Below are 21899 nucleotides of genomic sequence, written 5' to 3'. Positions count from 1 at the left end.
TTTCATTTATCACATAAATTTATACAGAAAGATATAATTTTATGCGTAAATTTTCAGTATTTGCTTCCAAAGTGCTCGATACATACGTAGAGCTAGGTAGTAAGTTATAAAAATATATATGGCAATAAAGCTACACAGAATATTCCGCGTTTTATTCTCGTGGGAATTCGTCAGGCATAAGCCTGACGAATTCTCATCTCAGGCATAAGCCTGACGAATTCTCACGAGAATGAAACGCGAAATATTCTGCGTAGCTTAATTGCTATATATATTTTCGTAAATTACTATATATATATATATATAAACTGTGGGGTCCCGAATTCGAATCTCACTAGATTCAGCCACTCTGATGAGTCTTAACGACGAAATACGTGCCAGTGGATAATTATATCTAAAAACAATATATATATATACCGCTCCCCTTGTGGGGGTACGAAATTGCTTAAAGGGAAATTATTCCCAACTCGCATTTAGGTAAAAATGCAATTTCGTAACTATCAAAACGTATTGCAAAAAAAAAAAAAAATATATATATATATGTAAATATATATATGTGTGTGTGTGTGCTTGTGTGCATGTGTGTATATGTGTGTGTATGTGTGATCAAAGAACTAAAGGAAACATATAAAGCATTGATTTCTTCGTGCTTATTTTGTGCAAGTACACTGCGTTAGAAATACTTCGCACTGACTATAAGACGCACTCATATCCGACCATTCCATCAATGCATACATATGTACATTCACACACACACACGCACACACACACACATACACACACACACATACACGCTGCTTTTCTTTCACACGCATACACACGTTCACACTGTCACTCAGCAATTCGGAGAGACACGCTTTCCTCTTTCCTCCTCTCAATTTCAACGTGCACTCTTACTTCGAAAACGCAAGCTCACCTTTGCGAAGAGCTTAGAAGCACTTGCTTCTAGCGACTGCCGCCGCACGATCAATCAATAGCCGACGCCACCCTCAGTCCCACCGTGTCATACGCATTGAACACACAGTGTAGAACGCACCGTCATAGCAGGCTGATCCTCGAGTTACACAACTCCCGCATACGCATATTCTGCCCGGCCATCTCCCCTCTCTTTTTTTACACCTCCTCCTTCTCCTCTTTCTCCCTCCTCCTTCTTCTCCCCTCCCTCCTTTCATCATCGCGCCTTCGTCTTTCGTAACCTCTCTCACTACTCCCGTCAAGAAGACGTATCGTTATTTTCCGCGCCGCACAAGAACACCAGTGACAACTGTGAACAGCGACCGTTTCTCTTCATTCCGGCCACCAGATTATGACGGGCCTTGTTCGGTCGTGGAAGGGTTAAACAATGTGCACGGGGGGTACAGTCGAAATTAAAGGCACAGTTTCAGGATGCTGGGCCGGCAGAACAATTTTAGAAAAGAGATTGATTATTGTCTTGGGGATCACCATCTTGCTAAGCGTGGTCTTTTCAGTGACCATCATCAGTTATGCTGTCAATTCAGGTAGGTGCTTCACTTTACTGTCGATTAAATGCATGCGTGTCTCGCAGCATCATCTTCGTCATCTTATGTGCGTTTGCGTGCGCGTGTGATTCTTTTGTCTGCATCTACCTGGGTGTATTTTCCATCTTGTTATATTTTACAAGTTTTATATCTCATATTTATAACGATTAGCCCATCTTCTTCGCGTTGTCTTTATCATTTCCTTTGCAGTATTTTATGCACTTCTTATTTGTTAAAACTGTTTGCGCAGTGTTGTTATCTACCTTTTTGAATACCTGTTGCATGGTTGATTGTTTTTTTTTCCGCTTGCATCTTTTTATTACCGTTATAATTGCATTCTTATTTTCCTCGGCAATTTTGTTTATTAATCTATTCTTTCTTTCTTTCTTTCTTTCTTTCTTTCTTCTTCTTCTTCTTCTTCTTCTTCTTCTTCTTCTTCTTCTCTGTTGTCTGTATTTATTCAAACCGCATCTTCTCTTTGATTTCTAAAATAAAAAATATTGCATAACCAGAGTTTACGTAACTTTAAACAATAACTCCCTAAATTAATATTCATAAATCATCCCATACCACGGCCAATCCCTTCTTCTTCTTCTTCTTCTTCTTCTTCTTCTTCTTCTTCTTCTTTTCTTCTTCTTCTTCTTCTTCTTCTTCTCATTGCTTACCTGTCGCCACCTGTGTCTCTATTCATATCTCCAACACTAGTACTTTACCAGCAAACTACTGTGCCAACATTCTTATCGTATCTCGAGAAGATGAGGAAGTAATTTAATGTAATTACAAGATACACCCAGATGCATTCCACATTTACTCTAATAGCATCTGTTCTATATTAGCAATTTCATTCATACATTCAATGAGAAATTCATTCATTTATTTTGGCATTACCATTTTACACAACAGCAGCAGTAGAAGCCGCTTGTTCGTTCCTTCATTCGCTTGTTCGACCTGGCAAGTGCGCGGCCGCTTCATAATAATATGAATCGGCAGTACAGAAAAAGAAAACACACACACGCGCGCGCACATACGCACACAAATACACACATATACACACGCAAAAAAGAACACACACACACACACACATACACAAAAGAACACACACGGGCATGAAGATTCTGAGCAGATGCTGTCCTTCCTCCTGTCTATCTCTCTGTCTCTTCGTCTCTCTTTCAAATAATAAAAAGGGCAGGTAATTGCGAAGAAGACGACAGAAGTAGATATACAAGTTATAGCAAAAAGAATAGAGGATTAGAGAGAGGGAACAAGAGAGAGAGAGTGAGAGTGAGAGAGCAAGAGAGTGAGAGAGAGCAAGAGAGAAAGAGGGAGAGAGAGAGCAAGAGAGAAAGAGAGAGATGGAAAAGAAGTGGAAGAATGAGAAGTAAAGCGAAAATAATTAAGAGAATACAAGTCTCTCAATTTTGGTAAATAAATTTGCACGTATATATCTATCTATATATTACCCCCTCTCTCTTTATATATATATATATGTATATATATATATATATATATATACATATATATATACATACATATATATATATATGTATATATATATATATATGGACCTTGTAATGTCTGCTTTACACGAGTTGATCCTATACCCCATACTTTTTTTATGTAATAGTGTCCAATGAGAAGTACAGCTATAATATTTTATATATATATATATATATATATATATATATATATATATATATATATATATATATATATATATATATATATGTATATATATATATATATATATAATTCTATATTTATTTTTGTTTATATAAGCATTTTATACGCTGCAGCATCTTCAGTGTTGGTCTGGACTGATGTATAAGACAAATAAAATAAATAAATAAGACAATTACCAAACATGCATGCACACATGTGACCGCATAATTTGCCTATGTAAAAAATTTACTTACGCAGTAATTTTGAAAATATGAATGTGAATTAAGATAATATTCTTGTGATTTTCAAATGTTTAATTAAGTTGCATATGCTCTGAACGGGTAAATCCATTTTCATTGAGCTTAATAAATCGTTGCAATTTTAAGATGGCGTTATTGAATATATACATTATAAACGTATGTTTATGTTTTTAGGAAAACGCACGTACACGCGCACAAACACACATATATACTAGTGATGGGACGATTCTAATATTTTTCCGATTCCAATGCAATTGCTAATTCTATACTAAATTTCCGATTCTGATATATGAGGTGCCTTCAATAAGTTTATAGACTTTTTTCGTATGAGCACTTTTATTGATAACAGACACATGAAACTTTAATTCCATCGGAAGTAATCTCCCCCGGCTGCAATGCACTTGTTGTGCCGTTCTAACAATTTCTGGAAAGCCCATGGAAGTCCTCTTGTGTGAACGTGTCAATGACGCTCATTACAGCCTCTCGTCTCAAAACGATAGCCTCTAAGGTTTTCCCTGAGCGTAAGAAATAACCAAAAGTCGCAAGGAGCAATGTCTGGAATACAGCGAGGGTTAGAAACTGTCTTGATGCCAATCTTGGTCAAATAGCCTGTGACAAGGATGGAGTTGTGGACTGCCGAATTTGCGCAAATCTTCAGCATCGTCAGTTTCTCGTAAATAATTTTGTGTACAGTTTCCACACTGACGTCAAACTGTGCAATTATTGTCACATAATGGTGCTTATCCATATATATTTTTTTCCAATCAACTCTGGTGTTCTGACTTTCTTATTCCTCCACATCTCCTATCATCCCTCACAAACTCTCTGCCTGTTTTTAATCTCTTATGCCAGTTAAAAACTGATGTACGATTCATGCAAAATAGTCCAAAAGCAATATGTAGCATTCTATACATTTCTATGGCATTTTCCCAAGTTTAAAACAGAATTTTAAAGTGTCTAGATTGCATTTTTGAAATTCAATAGTTGTGACAATCAGACCTATCCCAATTCCTGCTGTAGCTTATCATATCCTTATATTAGTTATAAAAATATTTAGAAATCAAGCTACACACAATATTCTGCGTTTCATCAGCGTTGCGAATTGTCTGCCTAAAAGCATATGTATACCTTCATAACTTAATACTACCTAGCTTTACTTACGTATTGAGAACATTTTATTCGTATACACAAAATAATTATATATATATATTTATTATATATATATGTATATATATATATATATATATATATATATATATGTGTGTGTGTGTGTGTGTGTGTGTGTGTGTGCGTACAGTAAACGTGTGTGTGAGAGAGAGAGAGTAAAACTAGAGAGTAAAAGAGAAAAAAGGTTGAGAATTAGAGTTAGAAGGTGAACGCATATAGAGCAACATATTTATAATAAAGGTAAAGCATTCCCCAGAAATGGGTTGTTATTTGAAAATCTGTACAAAATATGCTATGAAAATTATATATATATATAAGTGTGTGTGCGTATATACATATGCATGTATATATATATATATGCATATATATATATACACACGCACATATATATATGCACACACGCACACACACACACACACACACATATATATATATATATATAAGCAGGAAGTACTGCTATTTTTAACAATGTTATATACACAGGGTGAGCCAAAATTAAGTAAACAGTAAAAAGGTATTTATTTTTAATTTCGAGATAAATGTCTCCTGTGATTTCTTTATCTAGAAAACAATGGTCTTCCTACTTTTGTCTAACCTGGTGTATATATATATAATATTTTGAAAAATAGCATCACTATCCAATTTTTACAATATTTTATATATATATAACATTGTGAAAAATAGCATTACTTCCTGGGTGTATATATATATATATATATATATATATATATATATATATATATATATATATTCTTTTATACCCACAGACCAGACACTAGTGTACCATGCTTACACAATTATTAGTGTGGGCTGCTAATTCCAGTAAGTCGGGAGATTTGAACCCAGCTACTCTATTTGCTATGCCTGTACCTTCGGGTCACCAAACAATTGCCACGAGAGTGAAGTTAATTAAGAACTAATAAACGCTCAATTCGAGTGTGGGCATTAGACAATCCATAGTGTTTGCGCAACAAGAAGGTGTAAACATTTCATGAACCCAAATTGACTTCTTCTTAGCTTATACTTCCCATACAGTGTCTATCCTTAGGGAATCTTAAAGGGGCGTGGTATATATATATATATATATATATATATATATATATATATATATATATATATAGTAATTAGAAGCATTTAGGTTCGAAATGCCATGATCTAAAGGGTTTCTCTATTTTTCCTATTTCTGTAACTCTTATTGATTTCACTAATAAAGTGCTTATAGAACTTTACACTTCGTCTTCTGAACTACTGAAGAATAGCCGTGAAAAACGTACGTAAATTCAATATGACGCCGAGAGAACGTTTTTTCCCGTGTTTTAAGAAAGGCGTTTACAATTTAAATGTCGTAATTCCAGAGTCTGTGTTACCAGATAAAATTGTATTAGAATCGCCAACCTAATAGGTCCCGCACTGTCAAACAAACTCCAACTATTGCCCCAACAACGAAATGTTGTGTCCCTTTTCCTGTTTTACCAGTATTTTAATGAAAAATGTTCTGGCGGATTAGAAGACTTTGTAACCCACGACGTAAATACTTAGGCAAACCCGACAAGCAGTAAGTTCCCACCAAGATCCCCAGATGCCAGAAGGTTTTCTACTCTAATCGTTTCTTCCCTCGAACTGCTGAATTTTGGAACTCCCTCCCAGGTTTTTACTTCCCTGGCTGTCCTGACATGCAGAAGTTTAAGTGTAATATAAGCAGTCATCTTGCTTCTCATCTTTCTACATAATAGCATATCTGCAAATTGTATCTAAAATTGTAGCCTCTACATCAAAGTCATACTGTCGCTTGTTTAGGATGAAAATCAATTTTAAAAAAGCTTTAATATTATTATGGGTTTTACATAATCTACAAAAAAAAAACATTTTAACTGATTCGTGCTCATGTTTCATAGCTACTTTTTGAATTTTCCTTTCTTTTCCCCAATGTATTTTGTTAGTTTGCTTTTTCACCTAGTGATGCTTCAATGAAGAATAGAAAACGTTTTTGATACATATAGAACTTATATTCATTAAACACACACACACACACACACACACACACACACACACACACACACACACACACACACACACACACACACACAAAAGATTATAAGGAAACTCGAAAAATAAAAAAAATATGATTGCTTAAATGAAAAAATGCTGCTAAAATACACACATTCTTTGCAAAATTCAAACAAACATTCGCAATTACGATTTCATTTCTTCAAATAGTTCGTGAACTGGGTGTTCAAAATTACACAGAAGACCAGTGGGTCCACACTTATCCGATTTTTTTCAGTCAACTTAATACATAATGTATACATAATGTATGAACACAAATTGTACATGTGTGTTCTTTTGTGATTTATATTTTCAATTTTTTTCTTTTATATGCATAAGAAATGGCAAATATTGAGAAAACGCTTTCACTAAAAAAATGCAAATCTCCTCAATTAGACAAGTAAATATAAATAAGTAAATACATTTGCAATAGCCCACCAAATAATAAATTACATCAGAAAAATAATAAAACAATGAATAATATGCGTTCTACGTAAAATTACCTTACCCTGGAAAACACAACGGTTTTAGAATTGCACCAAAACAAAAAAATAAAGTAGAGACACAGAAACATGGTAGCGTTTCTAAGGACCACAGAGGTATATTTTTAACTGAAATTTTATTGAAATGAATTATTCCAAGCCATTAATATTTGTGAATATCCTTCAACTTCTGAGGATTAACTTTAGTGAATATGAATATTTTAACAGTTCGGAATTTTTTAGATGAGGATTGATCGTATTATTTGGATCATTCGGACTATTGTTCTGAAAGTTAGTGTTATTTGCACAGCATTTCGGTTAATTTAATCTCCGACTTTCTTCAGGTGTATCTTGCAGGGTTGTCAGATTGTCTTTTTTAAGGCCAAATTTTACGAATTTTTTTTCCTTTTATAAGAAGTGCCAAAAAATTTATTGTGCATTTAACAAAAATCGCTATAATTTTGATTATTTATTTGATATTAATTATAAAAAAAAGCAAACTTATAATTAATTTTTAAGCAGTGCGTTCTGGAAATATTATGCAAACCTTTTGTTTAATTGTGACTTTCTATTTACTATTTTACACACACATACGCATATACATATATTATTGTTTAGACGATTAATCAGAATCGAGAATCAGAAAAATCGGAACGTTTTGGGGCATCGAAATCGGAAATAATTGTGCATATTTGTTTTTTTTTTATGCCAAAAGCGATTATCTTTTTTATTAAGTTTTTTAAAATACAAAAATATCCACTGCTCGTAGTAATGTTAAAATAATAACTTTTTTAAAATTGATTTTTAAACTTTCAGTGAAATAAAATTAAAAAAAATAATAGATCGCCTCTCACAAGTGTGTTTTTACGTTTGTGAAGATATATGTACATTCATGGTAATCCGGATGAAATGACTATATAGTTAAATATTTAAAGATTTATAAATATATAAAATGACCATAAAATAACCATATATATGATCATTTATATGACCATATAGATATATAAGATGACCATAAAATGACCATATAGATGATCATTTATATGACCATATAAATATATAAAATGACCATAAAATGACCATATATATGATCATTTATATGACCATATAAATATATAAAATGACTATAAAATGACCATATAGATGATCATTTATATGACCATATAAATATATAAGATGACCATAAAATGACCATATAGATGATCATTTATATGACTATATAGATATATAAGATGACCATAAAATGACCATATAGATGATCATTTATATGACCATATAAATATATAAAATGACCATAAAATGACCATATAGATGATCATTTATATGACCATATAAATATATAAAATGACTATAAAATGACCATATAGATGATCATTTATATGACTATATAGATATATAAGATGACCATAAAATGACCATATAGATGATCATTTATATGACCATATAAATATATAAAATGACCATAAAATGACCATATAGATGGTTATTTATATGATCATATAAATATATAAAATGACCATATAAATTACCGTATAGATGATCATTTATATGACCATATAAATATATAAAATGACCATAAAATGACCATATAGATGGTCACATAAATGACCATATAAATATATAAAATGACCATATAGATGATCATTTATATGACCATATAAATATATAAAATGACTATAAAATGACCATATAGATGGTTATTTATATGATCATATAAATATATAAAATGACCATAAAATGACCATATAGATGGTTATTTATATGATCATATAAATATATAAAATGACCATATAGATGATCATTTATATGACTACATAAATATATAAAATGACCATAAAATGACCATATAGATGGTTATTTATATGATCATATAAATATATAAAATGACCATAAAATGACCATATAGATGGTTATTTATATGATCATATAAATATATAAAATGACCATAAAATGACCATATAGATGGTTATTTATATGATCATATAAATATATAAAATGACCATAAAATAACCATATATATGATCATTTATATGACCATATAGATATATAAGATGACCATAAAATGACCATATAGATGATCATTTATATGACCATATAAATATATAAAATGACCATAAAATGACCATATATATGATCATTTATATGACCATATAAATATATAAAATGACTATAAAATGACCATATAGATGATCATTTATATGACTACATAAATATATAAAATGACCATAAAATGACCATATAGATGGTTATTTATATGATCATATAAATATATAAAATGACCATAAGATGACCATATAGATGGTTATTTATATGATCATATAAATATATAAAATGACCATATAAATTACCGTATAGATGATCATTTATATGACCATATAAATATATAAAATGACCATAAAATGACCATATAGATGGTCACATAAATGACCATATAAATATATAAAATGACCATATAGATGATCATTTATATGACCATATAAATATATAAAATGACCATAAAATGACCATATAGATGATCATTTATATGACCATATAAATATATAAAATGACCATATAGATGGTCATTTATATGACCATAAAGATATATAAAATGACCATATAAATGACCATATAAATGATCATTTATATGCCCATATAAATATATAAAATGATCATATAGTTAAATATATAGATTTATAAATAATCAGAATCGGAATCGGTAATTGTATTGGAATAAGGAATTTAGTCCAGCATCGGGAAAATATTTAAATCGTCCCATCACTAATGTAAAAGTAAATTTTTAGTAAAAATGTTACAACTTAGTATTCTTGAAGCAGTTTGGCCTTTTATTGGCCGTTTATTGCCTTTTCTAAGCTTTAAATATTTTTTCATTACTGTTAAATAAAAATATATTTGGTGATAACTATTAAAGTAAACATTATAAGTAAAAAAAAACAAACTGTTAAGAGTAACAGCGCAGTGTATGTGGTCTTTACATAACAACTCTTTATTAAACAAAATCACTATTTAGGAGTTTCTCTCAGCTTTGAGGCCCGAAACATTCAAATCGTTAATCACTTGTTCCATTATATTTCGTCACTAAACAACGCATGTGCGGATGACCATAAAAGCTAATTCTGGTCTCTGATGAAAAATATCTCGACAGGTTGATAAGATATTTTTATGAACTTCCACATGCAGTGTTCAGTGAAGCATATATACGTCGCTGAACGGACACCCAAGTACACCTCGTAGATGCATACATTGAAAACTATCTGTCCCATGTTCGAATTTCTGTTTGTAAAAAGTTTTTTTATGCATATCCATATTTCAAAGATAAACGTTGAAATGGTTGATGCTTGTATTTAAACTTGCATCATTATCTCCTTTGCTCAATAATAATAATAATAATAATAATAATAATAATAATAATAATAATAATAATAATAATAATAATAATAATAATAATAAGATAGAACCATATTAAAAAGAATAATGTCAAAGTCTATGCATACGGAATAATAATTTTTTATTGAGAATTTTGTTAAGAATGTGAAATTAAGTATATACCGAATGAAAGTTCAAAGAATCTGAGAATGTTTCAGTAAAAGAAAGATACTTTTTCTGTCAGGAGAACATTTTGTGTTGGCTGCATGTTCGAAAGAAATGAGTAAATAAAAAAAGGAAAAAAAGGCTGTTTGGGTTTTTATAGTATGTACAAATTTTGGGGACTGCGTATTTCTTGTGTTATAACTGAGGCTATGATAAGATAATATTCTTTTCATTGTTTTGTCTCTCGAGTATATATTCGACACAGACACAGTTAATCAATTTAGAACCACATCACTCTATAAAAAATCATATAAGATATTAACTAATATATACTCGAGAGTCTAAATAATGAAAAGAATATGCTCTTGTCATAAACCTAGTTATAACATATAATGCAACAAGTTCCGGACTTGATATATCGATGGTTCTACTAATAAAAAATATCTATGATTTTTTTTATTAGAACTAACCTTCAAATGACATGTCAAAATGTGAACCCAATTGGGTGTTTAGTCTACAAATTACCGTTATTTAAATGAAATTACTGAATTTTATGTCTTGTACTTACCACCACCCCAACCACCACCACCAACATCCACCACCACCACCACCACCACCACCATCATCATCATCAACAGCAACAACAACAACGACAAGGGTTTTACGTCCATTTTACACGCAAGCAACTAACCTAATTTTCTTACCTAATTATGTTATTAACTTGTAAACACATAACGTAGAAGACATTATTGCAAAAAGATGTTGATTTTTATTTTGTTTCTAGATAACCAATAAATTAGGAATTAAAGGTTTTGTTAACTATTCTTCGCCTTCTCAATATCTTATAATGTTTATATATTTTATCTTAATTATAAGGATTTGGGTGATTATGAGACTGATTTAAAGCACAAATATACTACTACTACTACTACTACTACTACTACTACTACTACTACTACTACTACTACTACTAATAATAATAATAATAATTATTATAATAATAACAATAATGATAATAATAATACGAGGAACGTTCCAAAAAGTCATATTTCCTAGTTTTTTATTCCCCCTGAGTAGATCAGAGACTATGCATAAAAGAATGTCGATTTAAAATCTAGTTTCATAGTTAAAATAGCTGGCCTGAAAGCGCTGCTTCTCTAAATGAATTGCAACTGACAAATGTGTGCACATATGTAGCCAATAAGGTTTGCATAAATAAACACATGTACGGGTATTCTCGCTCATATTATTAAAAAGAAACCGTCGTGAGTTCATTTGCGTCCAGAGTTATTTTTAATGCCATTAACCTATTTAAAAATGTTGTTAATAAGCAATTAGATATGATAACAAAAGTGTGCATGCACGCACATACGCACACACGCACACACGCACATACGCACATACACAACCGACAAATGAAACGCAAGATATGTACGCAATTTTACGCTGCGATTTCAATCGCTGCATTTATATCTTCATGCATAGAAATATGAGTATGTATGATTATACAATAAAAAGTCGAGGCACACTCACAGTTACACGCAGTTGATTTTATGTATGTAAACGCTGTTTCGGTTCATTAACAGAAAAATCTGATTCAAGAATGATTCAAGGAATGTAGAATTGAATTAAAACGTATATTTTTTTTTATGTGATTCTAAGTACCATCGTCTGTTTATATTTTATAAGTCAATTCATGATGAAATTAATATTGAAAACTGTGGTTCAACCCAAAGAAATATACCAACTTTTTCTTCAATAATGCTTGGACTTTAAGTCATATATTAGTATCAACTTTTATACAAATTTTCTCTTATATCGTAGTTTTATCTTAACATGCTAACATGCAAAACCATACCTAAATTATGAATATTATTTTGCTTACTACTTTTCTCTGCCTATAAAAACCATTCTTTGAAACTCCATGGAATAAGGAAAATTTTTAAGTTTTTAACTTGTATTCCTTGCCGGATAATAAATTGTTGTGAATTCTAATGTACAAAGTTTAGAGTGAATTTCTTGTATCAATGCTCTATATTGAATATTGAGCCTTTTCAACTGGTTAGGATTGTATTATAAATATCAATACTAAATTTACAGAATTATTTCATTTGTAAACTGGACCTTTTTGAATATATATACATATTTATATATACGTATACATGTAAATATATTTCCATAACTTATTACACACACATATATAATAGTATATATATATATATATATATATATATATATATATATATATATATAATGTATGTATAAATATATATATATATATACATATATACATATATTTGTATGAAAGGAACTTTGTCTGTGTGTATGTCTATGTGTATTTGTGAGTTCGCTCCCTATAAACTAGAAAACGGCGGAGACGACTTTTATGAAATTTCACATGAAGGTACTTTATGTGGCTGGCAGTTGTCATAGATAGATTTTGTATCGGAATGTCTTCGATAAGTATCGATGATAAATAATCTGATAAAAAAAGAAACAGGCGACTTTGACCAAAACTAACACCTTACACAGCCCAACATCACAAGTGCATTGGAGACGTTGTATTATTACACAAGCCGAAATGCCCGAAATACAAAATCAGCAGTAAGTTCTCTGATATGACAGTGGCGCGTTCGAAATGAATGTTTGTGTTTAAAGCATAAATTCACCATGATACTTTACTTTTTCATATTAAACTAAAATTCAAGCATCTATCACTGCACGACCAGTAAAGCCGGGCATATAAAATCAGCAGTAAGTTCTTAGATATAACAACGACGCGTTCGAAGTGAATGTGTCTGTTTAGAGCACAACAAAAGAATGGTTTTGCATTTTAAAATTAAATTCAAGCCATTTTATATGTAAAATAAAATTTATAAAATCAATAGCAGGTCCTCTACAGTGCAATGCAGACTATAATGTCTTGTGAAGTAAATCACTGCATGAGGCATGTGAATTTCATCCGGTGTACCGCGACGGGTCCTGAACAGGCAATCAATCGATTTGATTGAAAAATGGGTGATTTGACAGATTTCGATGACAATAAAAATTGGAGTGTAAAACATTCCTTGATCATCATTCAATCCTAGACGACGTCGGATCACCTTACTAGTATATATATATATATATATATATATATATATATATATATATATATATATATATATATATATATATATATATACTAGCAAAAGTACCCGTCGTTGACTGGGTTCAAAAACAGCCTACAGAAAATGGACTCTGATTTATGAAAGTATGATAGATTATGAAAAGGAAGGGTTGTAAACAGATAGCTTCGACTTTGGAGGTATCAAAACCAAAGCAAAATATGATGAAAGTAAAAATAAAATAGATAAACTCCATAATTTATTATACCATACCTGTTCACACTGAAACACTTATCACAATATTCTGTGGATCTACATTAAAAAACCTTGTTAAACTTTGTGACATATTTCCATTCTACGAACGAACACCTCATAATTTATGATACCATATTTCTTCAAACTGAAACATAATTATCAAAGTATACTTACGCAGATAGATATGAAAAGTCTTTATTAAAGTTTGTGCCTATTTCCATTCTATGGATGCCAGGCGCGAACTCAGACCCCACAATTTAATTATACCATCTCTATTTAAGTTAAAACATACTTATCAAAGTATTCTTATGTACATCTATATCAAAAATACTTGTAAACATTTTTTTTTTAATTTTTAAATTTTTTATTTCCATACTTTGTGGACCAGGCGCGAACGCAGACCCCACAATTTTAATAAACCACCGTTCTACCAGATCAAACATACCCATTCCTGTGTCTTGATACATCTTCTATCATTATATGTAATCAGTTTTTTAAAATAGTCAACCACATAGGAGCCTATTCGTGACCACACACACACACACACACACACACACACACACACACACACACACACACACACACACATTCAGTTTTATATTATAGATATATATGATGACGAAAATGGTAATGTGACATGTTATTCACCGTATCCTCGTGAATATATATTTCAAAATTTATAACGATTAATATATAAAATTAAAAAAAAACAATATATAAATGAACTTCCATAATTTATCTTAAAAAAAAAAGCAGATGATGGACCCATATAATTTATTGTAATTCTTGAATGCATATTCAAAAATACGTTAATACGTTAATTAGTTTTATGTATGGATTTTTTTTAGGTGAGCTGCAGCTTTGCGATGGTGCAGCCAATTAAATATACTTTTTTCTAAAAAATAAACGTGTCCACATTACAAAGTGTTTCGTCAAGACTGTATATTCAAAAATTCATAATGATCGGTTCCATAAAAATATATTAATACACACACACGCACACACCCATACGCACATATAGACACATGTGTATATATGTGTATATATATGTGTGTGTGTGTGTGCGTATGTGTGTGTGTGTGTGCGTGCCCCTGTTACTCACTGTATCTTTTAATTATATATTAGAAAATGACCTCCAGACCATAGTGGAATGGGGTCGCAAATGGATGGTAACATTTAATACTAGTAAGACTAAGCTGCTCTCCTTTAACAATTACAAAACGCCTCTCCAACCGCTTATATACATGACAAATAGCACCCTACCTGAGAATCCTACCTTCAAACTCCTCATTCTTACATTTGCGGGCAATATGATCTGGCACAAATACATTGAAGACATTACGAAAGCTGTTGCAAATAAGGTAGTTTCCCTCTATCGAGCTAGAAGACTACTTACACCTGAGAGTATCCTGTACCTCTACAAGGCCATCATTCGTTCATGCATGGAGTATTGTTGCTACTTCTGGGCGGGTGCATCTACCACTAGCCTGTCCCTCTTGGCTAGGGCTAAAAAAAGAGTTTTCAATATAATAGGTCAACTGAGCTCCAGCCCCTGTCCCACCGCCTAATGTTGCCCGTTTTACAAATATTTTAATGGAATGTGCTCTGATGAACTCGTTGCAGTTGTGCCCTTTCGACGTACATATCGCCGGCAAACACGCTTAGCAACAAAAACTCCTCCCTTGACTGTTGAGGTTTTTAAATGCCAGAAAGCTTCCTATTCTAATAGTTTCTTCCCCCCCGAACAACTAGACTTTGGAATTACCTTCCTGCTACCTGCTTCCCTAGTCGTACTGATATGCAGAAGTTTAAATGTAACGTAAACCAACATTTTCTTAATGTTTCACAGGCATGATCCCAATAGTAACCCCCTGTGTTGAAGAAGCGATATACCTTGTTAGGGGTGGACGTAGGTAAAATAAAAAAAAAAAAAATAAAAAAAAAAAAAAATAAAATAAAAAAAAAGGAAATTAATGATTATCGGTTTAGTAGATCACACACACATACACACTCACACACACACACTCACACACTCACACACACACTCACACACACACTCACACACACACACACACACACACACACTCGCCCCCCCCACACACTCACACACGCATATATATATATGTGATGTATATATATATATATATATATATATTTGTGTCGGGACGATCCATTGGAAGCGGGAATCGGAAAATTCGGAACTTTTGGAGGTATCGGAATCGGGAAAACTTGCGCTCGTTTTCCGATGCTAAAACGATTCTTTTCATTGTCTTTTTTATAGGGGTCTATGCAAAGCAACATTTTCTACTGATGGTAGTAAAGATAGTAAATATTTATTGTAAAAACTACCAATAAAACTAAAATTTATAGATCATCATCCACAAGTATGTTTTTTCGGTTGACCAAATATATGCATATTTAAGATGTGTTTTTACGGTAATCGTGGAAAAAAGAAGAACGCTGTACTTAAATCCTAGAAAACAAATAAAGAATCGGAATCGGAATCAATAATTGTATCGGAATCAGTAAAATGCAAAAGCTAATTTTCTCTCTGACAAACAATATGGATTTAGAAATGTCGTTCGACTGCAGATATTTTCGCAGTCATCTCTAAACGCATATACGATACAATAGATAAGCCGGGCGAAACCAACGCTATAACCATAGATATATCCAAGGTCTTGACAATGTCTGGCGCGAAACCAAGGCTGCTAATGAAAATTAAATCGTATGATATAATTAGACATATACTAACTATAATTAGATCCTTCTTAGACAATAGGACTATCCAAGTTGTCATTGATAACCGTGCATCCAAACAGCATAAGATTAATACGGGAGTGGCTCGAGGCTCGATCCTCGGACCACTATTATCTCTGGAATGGGGCCATAAATGAATGGTAACATTTATGCCCGTAAGACTAAGCTGCTTGCCTTTAACAATTACAAGAAACCTCTCCAACCACCGATATCCATGACAATTAAGGCCCTACTTGAGAATTCTTCTTTCAAATTCATCGACTTAACATTCTCAGGCAATACAGAAAAAATACTTTGAGGACATTGCGAAGGCTGCTGCAAAGGTGATGGGTTCCCTCTATCGAGCTAGAAGACTACTCACACCTGAGAGTATTCTGTACTTCTACAAAGCCAACATTCGCCCATGTAGAGAGTATTACTGCCATATTTAGGCAGGTGTATCTATCACTAGTCTCTCCCTCTTGGAAAGGCTCTAAAGAAGTTTCTCCAATCTAATAGTTTCCGCATTGTCAACTGCCCCCAACCCCTGTCGCAACGCCGCAATGTTGCCTCTCTGTGCCTGTTTTACAAATATTTTAATGGAATGTGTTCTGATGAACTCGTGCAGTTGTGCGTCTTCAACGTACATATCGCCGACAAACTCGCTTAGCAATAAAATTTCACCCCTTCACTGTTGAAGTCCCTAAATGCCAGAAAGTTTCTATTCTAATAGTTTCTCCCCTAGAACAGCTAGACTCTGGAATTTCCTGCTTCCCTGCTCGTACGGATATGCAGAAATTTAAATGTAACGTAAACCAACATCTTGTTAATTTTTCCTAGGCATGATCCCAACTAGAATCCCCTTACGTCCAAGTGGCGATATGCCTTATTAGGGGTGGAACGTGATTTAAAAACAATTGAAATCGTCCGTGTGTGTGCATGTGTGCGTGTGTGTGTGTGTGTGTGTGTGTGTGTGTCCGTGGGTATAGAGATTCACCCCTCAATATTAACATTACAAAAAATAAAGTGTTTATGTTTCTCACTGTATTTTTGGATATTATATTTGAAAATTCATAGTAATCACTTTAGGGGATTCCTTTTCACCCCCCCCACATATATATATATATATATATATATATATATATATATATATGCGTGCATATATAATGCAATTATGTTATCAAAGAATATATCTTTAACAAAACAAAACTTAAGATAAGATAAACTACACACTATTAAGAACAGCAAGCAAATATAATTCTCTATAACTTGCATTGTTGGACTATTGGTCTCATCTTGAATGTTATTTGTGCAACGTTTTGTTCGGATTGTCTTTCGATCGTCTTCAGGCACGTTGGTTCTAGTTATGAGAAACGTTGCACAAAAACACTGACGATAAGAACAATAGCCCGATTAATACAATTAGTATAAACAATAAGTCCTCATCTAAAAGCATCATATAAATATTCACACATTTGTACTTTGTTGCCATATTCTTCGCTTTCCAGGATCCCACATTCACTTGAACTTGTATAAATATGTTTTATTTTTTTTTTTTTGACTTTTTAAAAAAATATTTAAAAGTTTTTTTTAAATCTAGATTTTAAAAAGTTTTGGATCCTATTTTTTGTACTTTTCATATTGTTTTATTTTTAAATGCATTTATGTTTTCCTTATTTATTTTTTCTATATCCTTTCCTTCTTTCTCTACTTTCTCGTCTACCTTCTCTATCTTTTCCTTTCTTTTATCATTTGTTCTTCTTTAATGATATTATTTCATAGCAATATTTTTTTACTATTACCTACATATACACTACCATTTCGATTTACTCTTATATACTGTACCGACTTAAAATATTTCTTAAAGTCATTTTTTCCTATATTATCCAATTCCTTCATTCACATATAAATTGTAATTAGCTAGTTTTATCTATATCTGCATTTTGTATAGCTCTGTGCTTTCTCCTCTTTTTATGGGGAGCATTTAGCTTCGAAATGCCATGGCTTAAAAAGATTCCTTCTTTCTTAATTCACCCTTTTTTCATTAATATTTTGATTATATAATAAAGCTATATATAACTTTTATTCCTCAATTTTTATCTAATATATTTTATTTAATGTATTTCATTAAATATATATATATATATATATATATATATATACATTGCTGTTGAAGTAAATATCGAAAGCTGACATATGAGATATAATATTTCGTTATTAAATTTTGTTAATAAATGCATTAATATATGAATGCACGCACACACATACACGCACACACACACACGCACGCACGCACACACACATACGCACACACGCACACACACACCACACACACACTGACACAAACGCGCACACAGGCACACACGCACACACACACACGCACACACACACGCACACACGCACACACGCACACACACATATATTTATATATTGCTATAAATTAGACATAAAATGTTTTGTTTTGATTCTTTCTAATTTGTGTCAATCGAAACTATCCCTCATACTTTTGGATCTATCTGAATCCATCTACTACAGGGGTGATTATCAAATAAAGATATTTATGGGTAAAATTTTCCATACATTTCCGTACTATTACACAAATAATGTTTATATATATTATTTAATATTATTAAATGATATAATAATATATTGTTAAATAATGTTTAAAAGAAAAGCCTTCCCCGCACACACATATATCTTACACATACTTAATTTTACGTGCAACCCCCCACACACGCACACACACACATATATATATTTATACCTAAATATACCAAAGTTTATAATTGCCTATGCATACAATACAGATGTATGTATGTATAAACTTAACTATTTCTAATCCATATATATATATATATATATATATATATATATATATATATATATATATATTAATGAATATATATATACATTAATGAATATATACATACATACATACATACATATATATATATATATATATATATATATATATATATATATATATATATACTAACGGTTCGACCCAATGTTGCTCGGGATTCAAGGAGGATTAACAAATGTTCCAAACTTCTAATACTTTTATTGTCATCGAAATCGGAGAAATCACTCATTCGTCAATCAAATCAATTGATTGCCTGTCATTAGGAAAGAAGCTTTACATGCCGCCCGATAGTGACTTAGTCCATAATTCATTGTTGTCTACATTGCACTGTAGAGAACCTATTGTTGATTTTATTAAATTATTTTTATTTTATATAATGACTTGAATTAAGTTTAACATGCAAAAGTCAAGTACAATGGCCCAATTATACTCTAAACAGAAGCGTACATTTTGAACGCTCCTCTGTCTTATCAAAGAATCTACTGTTGATTTTATAGGCCGAGCTACTCTGCTTGTGCGGTGATGAAAGTTCTTGAATGCAATTATGCTGGTAGGCTGCATAAAAGTGTTAACGTTGACCAAAATTGAATTGTTTCTTCTTTAATCAGATTTCGTCGATTATCGATTTTTTTTGGTACTTATCAGAGGTATTCCAATACAAAACCTATCTAAAAACACTTCCAGGCACATGAGGTACATATGTGTGAAATTCAAAAAAACAGTCCAATCATTTTGGAGTCTATAAGGCACGAACTCACATAATTAGGTATATTTATAATATATATACAGACACACAAACGCATGGACATATAGGCAGCATTTTCTCTCTTTAACATTTCGTTATGTTTTGTATGGGCAAACACACACACACACACACACACCCACACACTCACACACACACACACACACACACACACACACACACACATATATATATATATATATATATATATATATATATATATACCTAAAATACTAAACTTTATATATAAGAGTGCAAGGTCATCATGGATGTAAAATATACGGGTATAAATTTACCGCCCTGTTAACACACGCCTTTCCCCCATTCGGAAAAGTTAAAAACTGAGTCAATTTCATTTAGCGACAAACAGTTTAATGGCATAATAACATTTTTCCGGCATCTCGTGGCTTCTCATCACAATCGTTTCCTCGTCCGCTATTCATTTCTAGTTTAGTCTGTCTCTTTCGTATAGAGTATCAGATGATTTCAAAGCCGACATGAAATGTCGATAGACGCTGTAGCCATATTTTAACAAGCGCAGCCAATGATCCATGTGTAAAATATCATGATTGCATTATTGTATTATATCAGTAACGCTTCGATCAACGTATCGCCCACTGCAAGTTACATAAGGACGGGTAGTTCTCTTTTAGAAAGTTTAAACAATCCGCAACGACAATAATTCTTACCGATTCTAGCACTGAGACGTTTCTAATTCAAACCTTTAATTCTCTCTTATAAAACTCTTTTTGATATGCAGCTTAAATATTAGATTAACGAAGTAAGTCTCTTAAACCACATTTAATTCAGTTCAATCTATGGACACGAAATTAGCGCACGGTTAGAGTCATACATATCCTGTTCAGAAATTTTGACGATGTCAGGACGATGTCAGGACGATGTCAGGACGATGTCGGTGGCTTCTCACATACAACACTTACTATTCCTTTACGGACACTCATCTGTACTGATCAGGCGCAACGGCGCTTAACTTCGCTTTCCTACTGAGAACCGTGTTTTCAACGTGATTATGCCATTAATAATGTCATATGAATAGTTTTATAAACACGGATGAAACTAAGAAGGTAAATGCAGGGCTGAGATAGTTCAATAATTACTAGCGTGGGGATGGGGGTCGTAAAATACGCTTAAGTATGATAATTTAATTTATCCATATTTCATATATATTATTATAGTCGTGATTTTAAAAGTAAAAAAAAAAAAATGTATTTAGGTGCCTTCAGCTAGAATCGAAACCAAAAGCAAAATTGTAGCATTCAAAGCTGGTGACGTTACCACTGTACCATCGTGACACGCATATTAACTGATTAAAAATAAATAAACATGAATGTACAAAATGTATAACGATTTTTTTTTCAATTTTGACCCCTTAAATCTATTTTAACCGTCTAAAGACCCATGAAAAAACGGTCCATAAAAAATATAATCATTTGAGGCCTCTAGTGCCGCTCTGCGACTTTAAGTTTGGGGGGGGGATAAATTTTTATATGGAGACATAGTAAGTTTTATGAATTAGATTTCGATTTGCGGT

At 32.0% G+C, this 21899-nt stretch overlaps 1 protein-coding gene across 1 annotated transcript in view; it reads left to right on the top strand.

Moving 5' to 3' along the window:
* Positions 1 to 654: 654 nt before the first annotated feature.
* Positions 655 to 21899, top strand: part of LOC145266706 (neprilysin-1-like) — a 348933-nt gene continuing 327688 nt past the window's right edge. Inside the window, exon 1 of the mRNA XM_080122633.1 lies at positions 655 to 1496. Within this exon, the coding sequence (XP_079978759.1) occupies positions 1340 to 1496 (157 nt within the window). The 5' untranslated portion in view covers positions 655 to 1339. The remainder of the gene's footprint in view (positions 1497 to 21899) is intronic.

Source organism: Euprymna scolopes, chromosome 4 (assembly GCF_053919585.1).
Source record: "Euprymna scolopes isolate OS-2025 chromosome 4, ASM5391958v1, whole genome shotgun sequence".
Classification (NCBI taxonomy): Eukaryota; Metazoa; Mollusca; class Cephalopoda; order Sepiida; family Sepiolidae; genus Euprymna; species Euprymna scolopes.
This window is presented reverse-complemented; position numbering and strand designations above follow the sequence as displayed.